General features: G+C 48.0%; 1 protein-coding gene across 3 annotated transcripts; it reads right to left on the bottom strand.

Moving 5' to 3' along the window:
* Positions 1–1143: 1143 nt before the first annotated feature.
* LOC123120096 (O-methyltransferase 1, chloroplastic) lies at positions 1144–8551 on the bottom strand. Of its 3 annotated transcripts, none has more exons than XM_044540110.1 (7): positions 8212–8551; positions 5848–6023; positions 5657–5777; positions 5156–5274; positions 2459–2587; positions 2197–2367; positions 1144–1433 (listed from the first exon to the last, which is right to left on the bottom strand). In XM_044540110.1, the coding sequence occupies exons 1-7, from the start codon at positions 8459–8461 to the stop codon at positions 1362–1364; spliced, it is 1038 nt and encodes a 345-aa protein (XP_044396045.1). In that variant the 5' UTR covers positions 8462–8551; the 3' UTR covers positions 1144–1361. The 3 variants fall into 3 exon arrangements, with proteins under 3 accessions (XP_044396045.1, XP_044396044.1, XP_044396046.1); XM_044540109.1 differs by having other exon boundaries at positions 5156–5280; positions 8212–8549; XM_044540111.1 differs by lacking the exon at positions 5156–5274 and having other exon boundaries at positions 5657–5761; positions 8212–8550.
* Between the last annotated feature and the right edge of the window lie 8161 nt (positions 8552–16712).

The following is a 16712-nucleotide window of genomic DNA, read 5'->3' as shown; positions in this document are numbered from 1 at the left end:
GTGAAAATAGGTCGGTATTTTTACGTACAAACACCGCGGTAAATTTGATCCGAAGAAATTTTTTATTGAAAAGCTACCCTCGGAACTTCCGTGTAAATAATATAGTAATATACCCATCGCATATCTGATAACTTACGTATAAATACCATGATAATATTTGACTTGATGGGGAAATTGTTGAAAACATACCCCGTAAATTTTGTGTAAATAGCATGGTTACATACACATCACGTACCTACGTACAAACACCACGGTAAGTTTGATCAAGCGGAAAAATGTTAAAAACATACCCCGGTAATTTATATGAAAACATTATGATAATATACGGCTGATAACTCATGTACAAGCACCGCTATAATATTGACCAAAGAGCATGGTAATATACGAACCGCGGACCTAAAAACAACACGATAATATAAAAACCGCAGGCCCGATAACTTATATGAATACAGCATGGTAATATATGAACTGCAGAGTCAGTGAACCATTTTTATGCCGCTATAACTTATGTGAAAATAGCACGGTAACTTGCATATAATGGGCATGGTAACTTAACTTATATAGCCTAGGCGTGGTAAATTTTGGCTCAAAAAAGTCATCGGAACATGTCAATATGGGATCTAATTTCGAAGATCTCGTCGCGACGAATCTTTTATGTAAAAATGGTTTTTACATCGGACCGGCGGTTCGAGCTACAAAATATTTTAAATTTTTGGAATAAAGAGAATCTAGAATGACATCAACTTTTTTGTCCTCTAGTGTAAGCATATAATTAGGAGGAGAAATGCACATTGAAGGGAAAAGAACCAAACTAATATATGTATGTATTTAAAGTGAAGGAAGTAGAGATGTGAGGAATCAAACTAATGTATGTATGTATTTAAAGTGAAGGAAGTAGAAGTGTGGCAATTTTACTTATATAGTATACATATGTCAAATATCACAGTCCTATAATAAGTACTCTCTCCGTCCTAAAATTCTTGTTTTAGATTTATCTACATACAGATATATCTATTTACATTTTAGTGTTAAATACGTACATATCTAGATAAATTTAAGATAAGAATTTTGGGACGGAGGGAGTATGTTTTTACTTACGACAATGTCAAAAAAAACGTCTTATATTAAGTTACGAAGGAAGTATTTCCGTAATCGAAATTCCTCTAGACGAAACAACTGAAAACAGTCGTACAACGTGTAAAAGTCTTGGAAAGTACCCGATCTTTCAAAAGGTGCCAGAGTTAAAAATGAGATATCTGTAACCAACAACACACAACAGAAAATCGATGATTACTTGGTACTCTCCACGTTTCCCGGCAAGTCAAAACCATTCTCAAACCTCAACTGCATCCAATATGGAACTAAAGTTCCTCGAATCCTTCTTCATCAGCGTCCTCCTCTGTTCTTTCAAAATGCGTCCAGAAGCTCTCCATCTGTCAACACATGCAAACAAGGAAAATGGGGTCAACTTGAAGTATAACTGTTCTTTTTAGCCTCTTAATGATTCAATCATTCGTGCAATCGTTCTCTTTTGGTTCAATCTGTCAATTCAAGTCCCATGCACTATTTGGTTTATCTAACTGGGTCTATTTGATTGCACCATTAACAATATGGTGCTGCCGATATATGTCATGGTGGATTATTAACTCAAATAAGAGATGCAATAATTAACTACTAATAAACTTTATACTTTGCTTTCAAGATTCTACGAGAATGATATATCAGAAATCTCCCAAGGGCGTTAATATGATCAATTTAGTCAATCGCCTTATTATATTTAATTTAACTGAACTCGCATTGGCTTACATTAATGACCATCACACCATGTGACAGATATCTTAGTTGGAAGTGTCTAGTCCTATACATTTTTAGGACTTCGTTGATGAAAATCGGATGGCCGCTGGGGGCTCAATTACCAAAACAGTTGAAGGGCTTAAGATGCAATTTGGCAGAGAAATGTTCAACTGTAGCAATAGATGCAACTAACATTGAACAACACATACCAAATCCTTTGGCTGTCCAGTCACTCAAGAGATTGGAATCAGGAGGTTAGGAACAAGGTCCAGATGTGAGAAAAAGAGATGGACAGGTTCCTCATGTAAAAATGATGTCATTATAAACTATTCCAGCTCATACCAATCTCCAAAATTATCAAAGGCAAAATTGAAGTTAAGTGTCTTCCATTGGCTTTATTACCTGTGCATCTGAAAACCGCAGCTGTTCTGCAACAAAAAGAACTCTACCACATTGTTCCCTTTGAGGAGCTAGATCTAAGCCGAAATCCTTTGCAACATTTTCATAGAGAACAAAGCTAACCCGGAAACCCTGGGTAAAGAAAAGGTTTTCTAGCCTGTCTTGTTCGGAGACCTGCATAGCGTAGGACAATGACACTGTTATAGATAAAGAAATTTACAAGTATATTGATGTTATTTTGTACTGTAGTAAATAATTGATCAACCATGTCTGCTGCTGCCGTCCAGTCTGGAAAATGTGGCACCTCTCCTATGAAGATACCCCCCTTCATTGCTAAATTGCTTATAACGAGCAAAAGGCTTTTGAAGCTTGAAGAAGAGGGCAAAGGTAAACCCTGCAATGCCATGGAAGTTTTGTTACACAAAATGCAGTTTCTAGAGCTTTTCCTATTGAATAGAAGACCAGAAAATTTGATGTTTCTATAGAATTTCCCAGTGCAGATTAAATTTCTGATACAGAAGAGCGAGATATTCTCGACAGGGAAGTCAACTTCAAAAGGTATATTTTGCTCACTTCTGGCATATTTTGATTGGGCCATGGTCGAACGGGGATTTCTTGGAAGCATGGTAATGCGTCTGACAGTTACGGTTTACTCAGGCTCAACCCAGTCCAACCACCACTTCTTCAGTTGGACGCTAACCCTGAATTCAAGGGTCATACCTCACTGTAAAGAGAACCCCATAGGGAGGTAAGTGGGCCCTAGAGTGCCAGCCACATCAAAACAGGGATAAGAGTCCCTAAACTCTTTACAAGTAGGAAGTCTGGATCTGTTAAGAGATATTTCAGGTTTGTTATTTTCCACACACATACTTATCTTGTTTGTGTTCCCCATCCTTGCATGTAAGCTAGCTATTAAATGACTGGCCCTATTTGATTATCAAGCAAGCAAAGTGTTATCCCATCTACCCCTTTCCCCTTTCAAGTCCTGCCCTTGCAGTGCCACTGCACCATCTTTGACTACGCGTCATGTCACAAGGGTCCAGGACCATCTCCGCCTAAACACTCCCACCATGTTACAAACCCAACCCGACCCATCAGTACTGGATAATACAGGATTGGTTCAGGCGTGTCTGTTCCTACTACTAAGACATTGCCCATGTGCACGGAACTGTGAGCGTATTGTAGGCCAAGCATTAATATGCATTGTGTATGATGGCTAAATTGGTAGACACCCGATTTGACAAAACTTTTCAGAACTTAACAGGGCAACTAACCAGATTTTGTAACACTAGAGCCAGACTCCCAGACCCAAAACCGTTATCAGGCATGAAATTTCTGAGTTTTTTTTTTTAAACGTCTGAAACTGGCAAAAATAATTCAGACTTTTGCCTTTTACCCATTTTCTGCAGATTCGGAGTTCAGGATATATGCCAGAAGCAATTTGGTATTGTAGTTGATCTGAGAGGAGGTATTTGAGAGGTGCACAAAATGGGGTAATCTCGTGTATCCAATGATCAGTTTTTGCTGGTTCTGCTTTGTTGGTTATTCCCAAGACTTTTAGAGCATCTCTAGCAGACCCCTTATATCGTGGACCCTTAAAGTCGTTATAACGGCCGAGAAAAACGTGTTTTAAGGGCCGATTTTAGCTGCAGCCGAACAGATCCCGTATAATCAACCCGTAAAAAGGAATATTCTCTGAATATACCAAACAGGCCCATAGCTAGCCTACTTTTTTTTCTGGCCGTCCTCTTCCTCACGTCAATTTGGAATCGGCACATACCGTAGGCTAGGGCGGCCGCCGGCGGACGGACGGACGAGGAAGGCGCGGGGGGCGGCCGCTGGCGGACGAGGAAGACGAGAGGCGGCCGCGGCGGCGCGGGCGGCGGCCAGACTCCTCCGTTCGCCGTAGCTAGAGCTAGCTAGCTGTAGCTCCGTTCGAATCGATTCAATCGATTCAGCTAGCTAGTTGTAGCTCCGTTCGAATCGATTCAATCGATTCAGCTAGCTAGCTGTAGCTCCGTTCGAATCGATTCAATCGATTCAGCTAGCTAGCTAGCTACTCCGTCGGGAGAGCCGCAGGCGGGCGCGGCGGCCGGGGCGGACGGCCGGCGGGCGCGGCTGTCGGGGCGGGCAGCCGGCGGCCAGGGACGGGCGGACGGGAGCAAGTCATGAAGGTTCCGATGGCAGTTGGACTCCCGCCAATTGTCTTTCACATATACAGGGCACCCTCGAGTTGCCTCCGAAATCCTTATTTTCACGGGTTTGGCGTGGATGTTTTCCGCGCCCCTTAAAAAAAATTACAGGTCGGAGTCGTCTACGGGTTCTATTCGGGTCGTTTTTTCCGCCTAAAACTGTAAATCGGCGGTTATTTTACAGTTTCGTGCATTTTAAGGGGTCTGCTAGAGATGCTCTTAATCTTCAAGTTCAACCTCACAGTATTACTAATATTCCACATATACAGTTGAGGTTAAACAACAGAGAAACTAACCCAATTGCAGAATCTACTGTGGTACCCTGCATCCACCAGGAAATCTGGGGACGAGCCCTTTCCCACTGGGCGCTGTTTCCTATACTCTGGCGCACACATGGCATGGGATGGTAACGGAAGCATGTAGTAAGTGGTAACTTTGCATTTTTTTTCTTGCGAGAAAATATGCTGGTTATTGTGAATGCAAAAGAAGAGCAAGTGTGCCGCACACTGGATTTTGCGGTTTGCAATTGGTGCATAATCCAAGATCAAGACACAGCAATTGGTTTGGACCTTTTAAGCTGATGTTATCTACTGAACCATAAGTCCACACTAATTCTAACACTCTAATTGTGCCAGTGCCACATCCATAAAATATGCACCGCTGAAAAGCTCATGCAGAAGCATCCTTGAACTGATAAAATTAACTATCAAGGGCGATGGATTTTTTTATGTTGAATTGCTAGCAGAAATTTGAAATGGTAAGGTTATTACCTGCAATACCCACAAGCTTGGCCTATTTCCATTGAAGCCATTTTTGCACAGGCCCTCTTGTAAATCAGGAGACTCTAAAGGAGTATGAAAGAGAACACAGTTCCGCGGTATTTTTGCTCCTGCTCCTGTCATACCCCAAGAAGTAGATAAAATTATACGTGCTTGTGAAAATCCTTTGTCAAGTTCTCAGCATATAAATTTTGAATTTGCAAATGATAGATAGCATGTATTATTTTTGTCTTCCACAGTTATGAATATAGCGGTAGAGAAGAAGAAACAGATCTTCAATATGCTGTAATAAAAATACAGCTTTGATGAGTCTATATTTCTATTTAACTTCGCATAGGACATATCTTACTGTTTTAGATTTGCGAACAATTAGCACTCGGCAGACAAATGAAATATTAAACACTCATCCAAGATAATAATACATCACAAACAAGCACCAGTTCCTCAAAATGGGACAGAATAAGAATTCGTGTAGCATAATACTAATCACACCTCGGAGTTGCTGGGCTGCTGTACTGAAGATTCTTCCAGGTGATACATCATACATGATAGACATCTTTGGCCAGCTAAGCCTATATGGGCGAGTGTCCATTCCATCTGTCAACAAAACAATCTGTACGGAATAAGCCCTGGTAACAGGCGGAGCAGAAAATATTTGGCATAAAACTGGTTAATTTCAGTACCTGTCTAAAATTGTCTGACCTGCTTATCAAATGTTGCAATGTGTCATCAAGATATCTAGTAGTTAGCCTATAATGCTCTGCAGATGGCATTAAATGAGAGACGAGAGATTCCGAAGTTTGATCTGCCACATCAAGTGAAAGTAGCACAGCAGCATATGGATCAATAAAAAGGGGATCTGCAACCACAAAAATTATTATAAAACATTGGAATCAGCAAACAGTCATATTATTAGTCACATTTATACCTCCAAAAGAAATGTGGAGTAATACTCTACAGTCTACAAATATCATTATCCAAGCTTTGCAAAACATGATTCAAACAACTGTATCAAGCTTTACATTGTATGCGACTGAGATATAGTTGCTGTATTAGCTACTTCGGAAATCAAATGAGCATGCTAGATGCAACTAGAACGGGAAAACTTCATGTGAGGGAACAAAATGAAACATCACACCATGTCATCACGAACAAAAGCAAGATATTATACATATTTACGACTTCTTTTTTACCCATAAAGCACACACTATGGGTTGTTATTTGTTAAAGGCTTGTCTAGTGCAGCAAACATCAATTTATGGTGCTGAAATAACAAACAAAATGAGATTGTGCTTTGACAAATAAACTCAACACAGGCAGGTATCAATATATTGCCCTAAAATGAACTTGTCCCATGACCAAGAGAAGGTGAGACATTGACGGCTAAATGGTCTGTGTTTTGTAGCTGAGGACATTATAGCTTGACAATGACACAGAAAAAATTATTAACCTTTGTGGGTAATGGTTATTCAGCATGAAAGGTGATGCCAAACATCTCTGAGGATCACAATTTGTGCTGCCAAAAAATACCTAGCTGTTCTTAGTTCTAATTTAGCATATCGAAAGTGAGATGATACATTGTATGTAGAGATCCACACAAAGTTACATCAGGTGCTGAAACACATTTCTTGGAGGACGCCAATTTGGCAGGCAGAGAGAGAGAGAGAGAGAGAGAGAGTGCGCTACATCCGGTAGTCGCTGTGTTGTGTCCTTTCACAGAAAAGGGAAAATAGGTTCAGGATGGCGAAGCACAATACGAGGTCAAACGAGTAAAAAAAAAAGTCAATTGAGAAGGAAGGGGGTACTACGAACAGTTTTCAGAGTTCACGGGGTAAACTGAACCAAAACAAAGTTTGAGGCCGTAACGTGAACTCTAGGACAAGTTCAGGAGGTAAAGTGGACTTCTTCGCAAAAGAAACTCCAGCAGATTCACCATACACCCCTTCCCTCCCTAATAACCGCCAATATGGAGGCTAGGGGTGGTAAGGAATAAGAAAACTCACTATTCACTCAGTTTATTTTCCATAATAAGTAATCTAGGAGAGATGGCCGAGCGGTTCAAGGTGTAGCACTAGAACTGCTATGTAGCCTTTTGTTTACCGAGGGTTTCAATCCCTCTCTTTCCGTTTTTCTTAATTCATCAACGTTAGGTATCAATGTATCAAATCAAATAAAAATTTATTCCAGCGATAATATCTTATTTTTATTTAATACAAATTAGAAATTCTCTATAGCAAATTACTGTGGTAAATCTCTATACCCGCCTGAATCTTCAAAAATTAAGGAGTGCACTCCAAGAACTGGGTTGCAGCCTCCATATTTGGACATTGGGGATGCTGTTTTAGAACCGGCGCGGAGGGAGTGAACTTTCAGGTAAATTCTTCCTCTGCCTGTCAATCACGCTGCCGCCCGTAGCACCGGGAAACACGCCCAGCAATGGCCACCACCGCGTGTCCAGCCCACACGCAGCCGTTGCAGCCTATTTTTCCCGCCGCCCACACCGTTTCCTGCATCGCGCCTCCAGCAGCAATAAAGCACCTGCTGCCGAGGCCTCTATAGCCAGTCCTCCCCTCCCCTCATCAGCTCCGACCTCGGCTTTTCAGCGCCGCAGCCTCATGGCTAGGGAAGCCTGGGCCACCCGCCACCTCGACTGCGCCCCTTGCCACACCCTAGTCTTTGACGAGCAAGCATGCTTCGACAAATTTTCCCCCCATACATATGAACTTAACTAGTTTGCAATGTTGTTTAATTTTTTTATGTTGATCTGGCCAAAGTTTTGTTAAAAATCTTTGACAAACCAAAGTAGAAATTTGGAGTACATGCCAAAAAGGGAAATGGAAAAATTAGGGCTGCTGTTTGGAGAACCTGACTTAGTCCTTGACTTGCCTAAAGGGAAAACAAGTTGCAATCCTAAGCAAATCCAATCAGATCATAGGAGCAAACGCATCCACTCAATTCGTCCAACACGTTGTGCGCAACGCAGTAGTGCCAACACCAGAACAATCGTTGACCCAGACAAGCCAGAACATCCGATGCATATGGCTAACCTGGGCGGCGTGATTCTTCGTCCCTGAGGCGAGTGGCGCGGAGAGCGGCGAGGAGGAGCGGGGCGCGCTGCTCTGGTTCCGGGAGCGGGCCTCCGCGGCCGGGGACGTCGGCGCCGGTGGCGAAGAGCCCCGGTTGCAAGAGCCTACTCTTCGTTTGGCAGTTCCAGGAGGAGAAGGCGGTGGGCGGTGGCGGAGGAAGACGCGGATGTGGCCAGAGCAGCGGCGCGGCGAGCGGCGGCAGCACGGGCATGGTGGTGCGGACGTCACATGCTGGCCTTTCGTCAATCAGGTGACCTGCTATATCCACCCCCACGGTTGCTCCATGATTCGTGCTGTCCGGGCCAACTTCAAAACTGACCCTTAGACTAGCCATGCTGGGGTGTAACTTAGTAAGAGCATTTCCAGCCGTTCGCCCCCAGGTCGCCGAAAAAGCGCCGTTTGGGCCGAACCGGCGTATTTTTTAGGCGTGGAGGGCGATTGTGTTCCCAGTCGCCGCCTCATGCCGCCCCCCAAATCAGCGCAAACAGGACACAAAGTCGGCGATTTGATTCAAATTTGCACAAACACGACATAAACTCCGTGATTTCATTCAGATTTGTAAAAAAAATAGAGAACAACTACGCCTAACCTAGCCTAGCCTACTACGTCGCTGCCGCCGCCCGCCGGAGCCCACTGCCGCCTTCTACATGCCAAGAAGCCTGTAGAAACGGGTGTAGTCGCCGCCGCCGTCGTTGTCGCGCGCCCCGCCGGAGCCGCCGCCGTCCCTGCTGCACCCTTGGCCAGGGTCGCCGACACGCGGTGGGGCGCTGGACGGCCCGGCCTCGTCCTCCTCGTCGCTGTCGAGGACGAGGACGATGACGACGCCCTCCTCGCGCCCGCGGCGCCGGGCTTGGAGCTCCTTGTATGCTCGGCGCTGGCGGCACACCTGCTCGCGAAGGTAGTCCTTCTTCGCCCATTTTAGGGCCGCCTCGTCGTCGGGGGCCACCATGCTGACGTGCTCCGGCTGCAGGCCCGGCTCGGGCTTCGGCCGGACCAGGCGGAGGGAGCGCGGGGAGGGGCGGGCACCCTCGTTGATGACGAGGGCGCCGCTGCGGGTGCGGCGCCCGAGCGGCGTCTCCTCTGGCTCCGGCTTGACGGGCGAAGCGCCGGCGAGGCGGAGGAGAGGGAGCCGGAGCCCGACGACGAGGACGTCCCCGGCTCCATTCGCCGCGGCGTCCAGGAGCTGCCACGGCGGCGAGAGAAGGACGGCCGCAGCGGGTACTCGAGGCGTGGCACGTTGCCGTTCTCGATGTGGTCGAGGACAGCCTCGAGCGTGCGGCCTGGCACGCCCCACCACTCGCGCCGCCCGTCGGCGTTGAGGCGGGCGCGGGGGATGACGCCGTTGGCGGAGGCGATCTGTTCTTCACGGCAGCGCGCGGAGTACATGGTCCACATCATGTGGCTGTCGGCGACGTACCTTGGCTCGTTCCGCTGCTCCGGCGGCAGGGACGAGCGGATGCGGGCGATCTCGGCCCGCCGTGCGGCCCCTTCGGGCACCGGTGGCACCGCCGGCGCTCAGCCTCCACGCCCCCGACACACACATGTCCGGGGGCGCCGGATACTCGGCCTCGTAAAGGAGGCGCGCCTCCGGCTCTTGGAGATGGCGACGGCCGAAGCCGTTCGCCGTCGCCGTGGAACCTCTCAGCCAGTTGCTCGTCGGCGGGAAGGGGGCGGTGTGCTGCTCTGTGTGGCGATGCGAGGCGTGGTGTGGCAGCTGTGGCGTTCACCGGCAGGGGATGGGCTTTTATAGCCGCAGCCGGGCGGCGAGAGCCTGCATGCCGGGCGACGCGTGGCGGGAGCGGGCGGGACGCGCGTCGGTGGCACCTTCACTGCGCCGCCCGTGAGGCATCAATGGAGGCTAACCGGCGCGGCAGCGCGGCATCCTTGGCCAGCCTCGCATTGATTCCCGCGGGAACCGAGGCAATGAGGACGACAAAGCGGCGTCTCGCTGACGTGGCGGGCCCATCCCCGTTCGTGCCAAAATCGCTTTCCCCGGCGCCCCCAGGCGCCCTCCAGCGCGTCGGGTTCGGCCTGGGTCCGCTGGCGCCAGTTTCGGCCCAAACCGGCGAAAATCGGGCTCCTGGGGGCGCGGCTGGGCCGATTTTTGGGCGTCGGCGAGAAAAAATCGCCTAGGGAGCGTGTTGGGGGTGCGGCTAGAGATGCTCTAACATGCATATGTTACTAGTCTATGTTACTACCTTCGCAATGGGGAGTAACATATGTGTGGTGTCATGCAGCACTTCATTTATTAAGTTGTAGACTCATCTTGTCTTGGTAGTGTGATGTTACTCATACTACTAGTAAGACTACCCACAGTGGAAGTAACAAAGATGGTAACATCACACATCTCTAAGCAAAACCGATGATGTGGTGAGTAATTAACGAGAAAAGAGGAGCATGTGGTAATACAGCTAGTTACTGTAACATCACACATACCAAGACAAGATGAGTCTACAACCTAATAAATGAAGTGTTGCATAACACCACACATATGTTACTCCCCATTATAGAGGTAGTAACATAGACTAGTAACATATGCATGTTACTAGTCTAAGGCTAGTCATAGTGGGGAGTAACTTAGACTAGTAACATATATATGTCACTAGTCTATGTTACTACCTTCATAGTGGAAGTGTCATGGGTGTAGTAACATATATATCTTCATTTATTGCTTTGTCGACTCATTTTGTATTGGAAACCGCTATGTGATGGTAACATATTATGTTACTCTATTTCTCTCTCTCCTTTTTAATGTACATGACACATCATCTTTTTTGCTTATGTGGCATGTATGTTACTACTTATGTTACTCCCATTACGACTAGCCTAACTACCTATGCTACCACATCACTCTCTTTCTTCATAATTACTTGCTACATCATCTATTTTGTCTAAATATATGTGATGTTACCACCTATGTTACTCCCATCGTGGGTAGTCTTAGACCCCTTCTGTTCGGACAACGCGGCCCCGCATCCCTTCATGGACTGGTCCGAACATCCGTTTTCCGTAAACAGTAAACAGGAAGCAGACATGAGGTTTGCGGGCATCAGGACCACTGCTAGACGCTTTCATGTTGGGTCATACCAGACGCGACCTCTCACTGGAGCCAGCATTTAAGTGGAACGTCAGCCGAGAGCAAAGCCTGCACGGGACGCGCCTTCTCTCCGCATTCAAATGGCACCTGTCCATGCGCCTCCCTCCATTACACATGCACAATTGCCCAGGAACCTACTACAACGCCCGCATGCGATGCTATCCGTTCGTTCGCCTGCCAACTGGCATTAACTGTGTGTTGGCCAGAGAAGTATGGTACCAACTAGCGACGGCAATGGAGGCACTAGGATGAACACCAACAACGGATGACTCTCTGTGTGTCTGGTGCCCTAGCAGAACCAAGGATGGACAGCACTGTTGGGGAACACAGTAATTTCAAAAAAAATCTACGCACACGCAAGATCCATCTAGGTGATGCATAGCAACGAGCGGGGAGAGTGTGTCCACGTACCCTCGTAGACTGAAAGCGGAAGCATTAAGTAACGCAGTTGATGTAGTCGAACGTCTTCGCGATCCAACCGATCAAGTACCGAACGCACGGCACCTCCGCGATCTACACACGTTCAGCTCGGTGACGTCCCTCGTACTCTTGATCCAGCTAAGGCCGAGGGAGAGTTTCGTCAGCACGATGACGTGATGACGGTGATGATGAAGTTACCGACGCAGGGCTTCGCCTAAGCACTACAACGATATGACTGAGGTAGAAATCTGTGGAGGGGGGCACTGCACACGGCTAAGACAACTATCAACTTGTGTGTCTATGGGGTGCCCCCTCCCCTGTAAATAAAGGAGTGGAGGAGGGGAGGGCCGGCCCTCTCTATGGCACGCCCCAAGGGGGATTCCTACTCCTAGTAGGAGTAGGTCCCCCCCTTCCCTAGTTGGAGTAGGAGAAGAAGGAAGAGGGAGAAGGAGAGAAGGAAAGGGGGCCCGGCCCCCTCCCGAATTCGGATTGGGCTTGGGGGCCCACTTGGCAGCCTCCTCCTCTCTTCCACTAAGGCCCAATAAGGCCCATTGACTCCCCGGGGGTTCCGGTAACCCCCGGTACTCCGGTAATTGCCCGAACTTATCCGAAACCATTCTGGTGTCCAAACATAGCCTTCCAATATATCAATCTTTATGTCTCGACCATTTCGAGACTCCTCATCATGTCCGTGATCACATCCGGGACTCCAAACTACCTTCGGTACATCAAAATACATAAACTCATAATACCGATCGTCATCGAACGTTAAGCGTGCGGACCCTACGGGTTCAAAAACTATGTAGACATGACCGAGACTCACTTCCGGTCAATAACCAATAGCGGAACCTGGATGCTCATACTGGTTCCTACATATTCTACAAAGATCTTTATCGGTCAAACCGCATAACAACATACGTTGTTCCCTTTGTCATCGGTATGTTTCTTGCCCGAGATTCGATCGTCGATATCATCATACCTAGTTCAACCTCGTTACCGGCAAGTCTCTTTACTCGTTTCGTAATGCATCATCCCGTTACTAACTCATTAGTCACATTGCTTGCAAGGCTTATAGTGATGTGCATTACCGAGAGGGCCCAGAGATACCTCTCCGACAATCGGAGTGACAAATCCTAATCTCGATCTATGCCAACTCAACAAACACCATCGGAGACACCTGTAGAGAATCTTTATAATCACCCAGTTACGTTGTGACATTTGATAGCACACTAAGTGTTCCTGCGGTATTCGGGAGTTGCATAATCTCATAGTCATAGGAACATGTATAAGTTATGAAGAAAGCAATAGCAATAAACTAAACTGAAAGGATCGATATAGTTGACTAGAGGGGGGGTGAATAGGCAACTAACAATTTTTTGATTTTCTTTACCAATTTAAACTTTGCATCAAAGTAGGTTGTCTAGATATGCAACTAGGTGAGCAACCTATATGATGCAACAACAATAAGCACACAAGCAAGCAGGAGATATAGCACAAATAAGCTTGCACAAGTAAAGGCACGAGATAACCAAGAGTGGAGCCGGTGAAGACGAGGATGTGTTACCGAAGTTCCTTCCCTTTGAGAGGAAGTACGTCTCCGTTGGAGCGGTATGGAGGCACAATGCTCCCAAGAAGCCACTAGGGCCACCGTATTCTCCTCACGCCCTCACACAATGCGAGATGCCGTGATTCCACTATTGGTGCCCTTGGAGGCGGCGACCGAACCTTTACAAACAAGGTTGGGGCAATCTCCACAACTTAATTGGAGGCTCCCAACGACACCACGAAGCTTCACCACAATGGACTATGGCTTCGCGGTGACCTCAGCCATCTAGGGTGCTCAAACACCCAAGAGTAACAAGATCCGCAAGGGATTAGTGGGGGGAATCAAATTTCTCTTGGCGGAAGTGTAGATCGGGGCCTTCTCAACCACTCCCGAGCAAATCAACAAGTTTGATTGGCTAGGGAGTGAGATCGGGCGAAAATGGAGCTTGGAGCAACAATGGAGCTTAGAGGTGGAAGAGGTGGTCTACTAGAGGAAGAAGGCACCCCTTTTATAGTTGAGAACAAAATCCAACCGTTATCCACCTAACCAGCCCGCGACTTGCGGTACTACCGCCCCTGACAAGCGGTACTACCGCACGACCAAACGGTACTACCGCGAGAGACCGCGGTACTACCGCTGCAACGGCAGGAGCTAGAACAAGCCTGAAGCATAGAGGCTGAGAATGGTACTTCCGCAGGCGCGGTACTACCGCTCCCCCTTGCGGTACTACCACAAGGCAGGAATGGCCTAGCCTGGGAAGGGCGCGGATGAATAAAAATACATCCGTGCCTACTTCCGCTGAAAATCAGACGATGCAAAAATCCGACACGGTACTACAGCTGGAGGAGCGGTACTACCGCGTGGCAGCTGAGCCAGGCCGCGCGCGGTACTACCGCACACAAGGTGCGGTACTACCGCGGAGGCGCGGATGTAAAAAATTACATCCGCCCCTACTACCGCAATGCAGCGGCACTTGGCCTGGGGGCCACGGTACTACGGCTCCAGAGGAGCGGTACTACCATGGGCTCCTGCGGTACTACCGCGCCGAGGTACGGTACTACCGCAGGTGCCTGCGGTACTACCGCTCCAGGGAGCAGTACTGCCGCAAGCCCAATATCAGCAACCAAGACATAATGCATAGAGGATAAACGGAGGATGCTCCAAAGCGCAGGGGAAAGGTGGAGACAAGGAAGAAAATGTGTACGTGATGATTCCACCCGAACCTTTCCGACGCGGACCCCCTCTTAATAGTACGGCTTTCCTACGACTCAAATCCACCAAAAAGAAACGTAGAAAAACGCCGTCTTCAATAGTCTTCGAGGGGCACCAAACCGTCTTGTGCCTAGCAATGAAATGTCTGTGAAACTCAAGGCACACGATTAGTCCGCAAAAGCATTGTCATCAATCACCAAAACACCTTAGGGATAAATATGCCCTTACAATCTCCCCCTTTTTGGTGGATTGATGACAATACGGGATTTGCATAGTGGGAAATAAAATTGAGCAAACGCAAACCCCTCCTCTCTAAGATATAGACGGGCTCCCCCCTAGATGTGTGCAATCTAGATGGGTGCTTTGGACTGCACATCACACATACTAGGATCAACACTCCCCCTATATTTTAGAGACAAAGCATATCTTGCAATAGAAAGACTAACACTAGATAAGATAGCAAATAGGAGCATAACATAAGTAGCACAATATATCATAAGCTCGCTAAGATAGGATAGAGTGCATATGTCTTACACCATATGAAGGATAAGTCTCAAAGGCGCAAACCAAACCAAAGCAAACGAGGTTCAAACGATAAAGCAAACACACCAAACACGACACACGACTCGCAAGCACGCAAATCCCTACACTCTCTCCCCCTTTGGCATCGAGACGCCAAAAAGGCAGAGAGGACACCTACACACAAGGGGTGGCTCAGGCAGAGAAATCGCTCCAACGCTCCCCGTCAGACTCGGCGGCGGGGACGGACTCCTCGATGTCCTCGATAGAATCAGTCCACTTGTAGCCTTGCTTCGCCATCCATTCTGCCTCCGGGGTGATGTGCTTCTCTGACCCGCTGGATTCTGCCTCACCAAAAACCTTCATGCTCCTCTTGTCGCGGCGGCGAGCCTCCTTGGAGGCAACGTGAGTCCTGTACTGCCCCTTTGCCTACATGCAGAACAGAGTCTTCATCTTGTCCTTCAGCTTCTTGGCCCATGAGGGCTCAGAGGAACGATGGGTATACCCAGCAGCATGGTCGTCAGCAACATCCTCTACCTCAGCCTCCTCCTCATCAACATGTTGGGAAACGTAGTAATTTCAAAAAAAATCCTACGCACACGCAAGATCATGGTGATGCATAGCAACGAGAGGGGAGAGTGTTGTCCACGTACCCTCGTAGACCGAAAGCGGAAGCGTTATCACAACGCGGTTGATGTAGTCGTACGTCTTCACGATCCGACCGATCAAGTACCGAACGCACGGCACCTCCGACTTCAGCACACGTTCAGCTCGATGACGTCCCTCGAACTCCGATCCAGCCGAGTGTTGAGGGAGAATTTCGTCAGCACGACGGCGTGGTGACGATGATGATGTTCTATCGACGCAGGGCTTCGCCTAAGCTCCGCAACGATATTATCGAGGTGTAATATGGTGGAGGGGGGCACCGCACACGGCTAAAAGATCGTAGATCAATTGTGTGTTCAGAGGTGCCCCCTGCCCCCGTATATAAAGGAGCAAGGGGGAGGCCGGCCGGCCCTTGGGGCGCGCCAAGGAGGGGGGGAGTCCTCCTCCTAGTAGGAGTAGGACTCCCCTTTCCTAGTCCAACTAGGAAGAGAGAAGGCGGAAGGAAAGAGAGGGAGAGGGAGAGGGAAAGAGGGGCCGCGCCCCCCTCCCCTAGTCCAATTCAGACTCCTCGTGGGAGGGGGCGCGCCACCTCCTGGGCTGCTGCCCTCTCTCTCCCCTCAGGCCCACTAAGGCCCAATACTTCCCCGGGGGGTTCCGGTAACCCCTCCGGCACTCCGGTTTTATCCGAAACTTCTCCGGAACACTTCCGGTGTCCGAATATAGTCGTCCAATATATCAATCTTTATGTCTCGACCATTTCGAGACTCCTCGTCATGTCCGTGATCACATCCGGGACTCCGAACAACCTTCGGTACATCAAAACATATAAACTCATAATATAACTGTCATCGTAACGTTAAGCGTGCGGACCCTACGGGTTCGAGAACTATGTAGACATGACCGAGACACCTCTCCGGTCAATAACCAATAGCGGAACCTAGATGCTCATATTGGTTCCTACATATTCTACGAAGATCTTTATCGGTCAGACCGCATAACAACATACGTTGTTCCCTTTGTCATCGGTATGTTACTTGCCCGAGATTCGATCGTCGGTATCTC

This window comes from Triticum aestivum, chromosome 5D, assembly GCF_018294505.1.
Source record: "Triticum aestivum cultivar Chinese Spring chromosome 5D, IWGSC CS RefSeq v2.1, whole genome shotgun sequence".
Classification (NCBI taxonomy): Eukaryota; Viridiplantae; Streptophyta; class Magnoliopsida; order Poales; family Poaceae; genus Triticum; species Triticum aestivum.
The sequence above is the reverse complement of the archived record's forward strand: the minus strand, read 5'-3'. Positions and strand labels throughout refer to the sequence as shown.

What these genes read in the sequence shown, in the direction of transcription:
- LOC123120096 (XM_044540109.1), bottom strand. Translation starts at nt 8,461, where the DNA reads ATGCCCGTGCTGCCGCCGCTCGCCGCGCCGCTGCTCTGGCCACATCCG. An exon ending in GGTCAGACAATTTTAGACAG is followed by an intron (nt 5,778 to 5,847) that starts GTACTGAAATTA and finishes TATTCCGTACAG; the next exon opens with ATTGTTTTGTTGACAGATGG. An exon ending in CAAGCTTGTGGGTATTGCAG is followed by an intron (nt 2,588 to 5,155) that starts GTAATAACCTTA and finishes ATGGCATTGCAG; the next exon opens with GGTTTACCTTTGCCCTCTTC.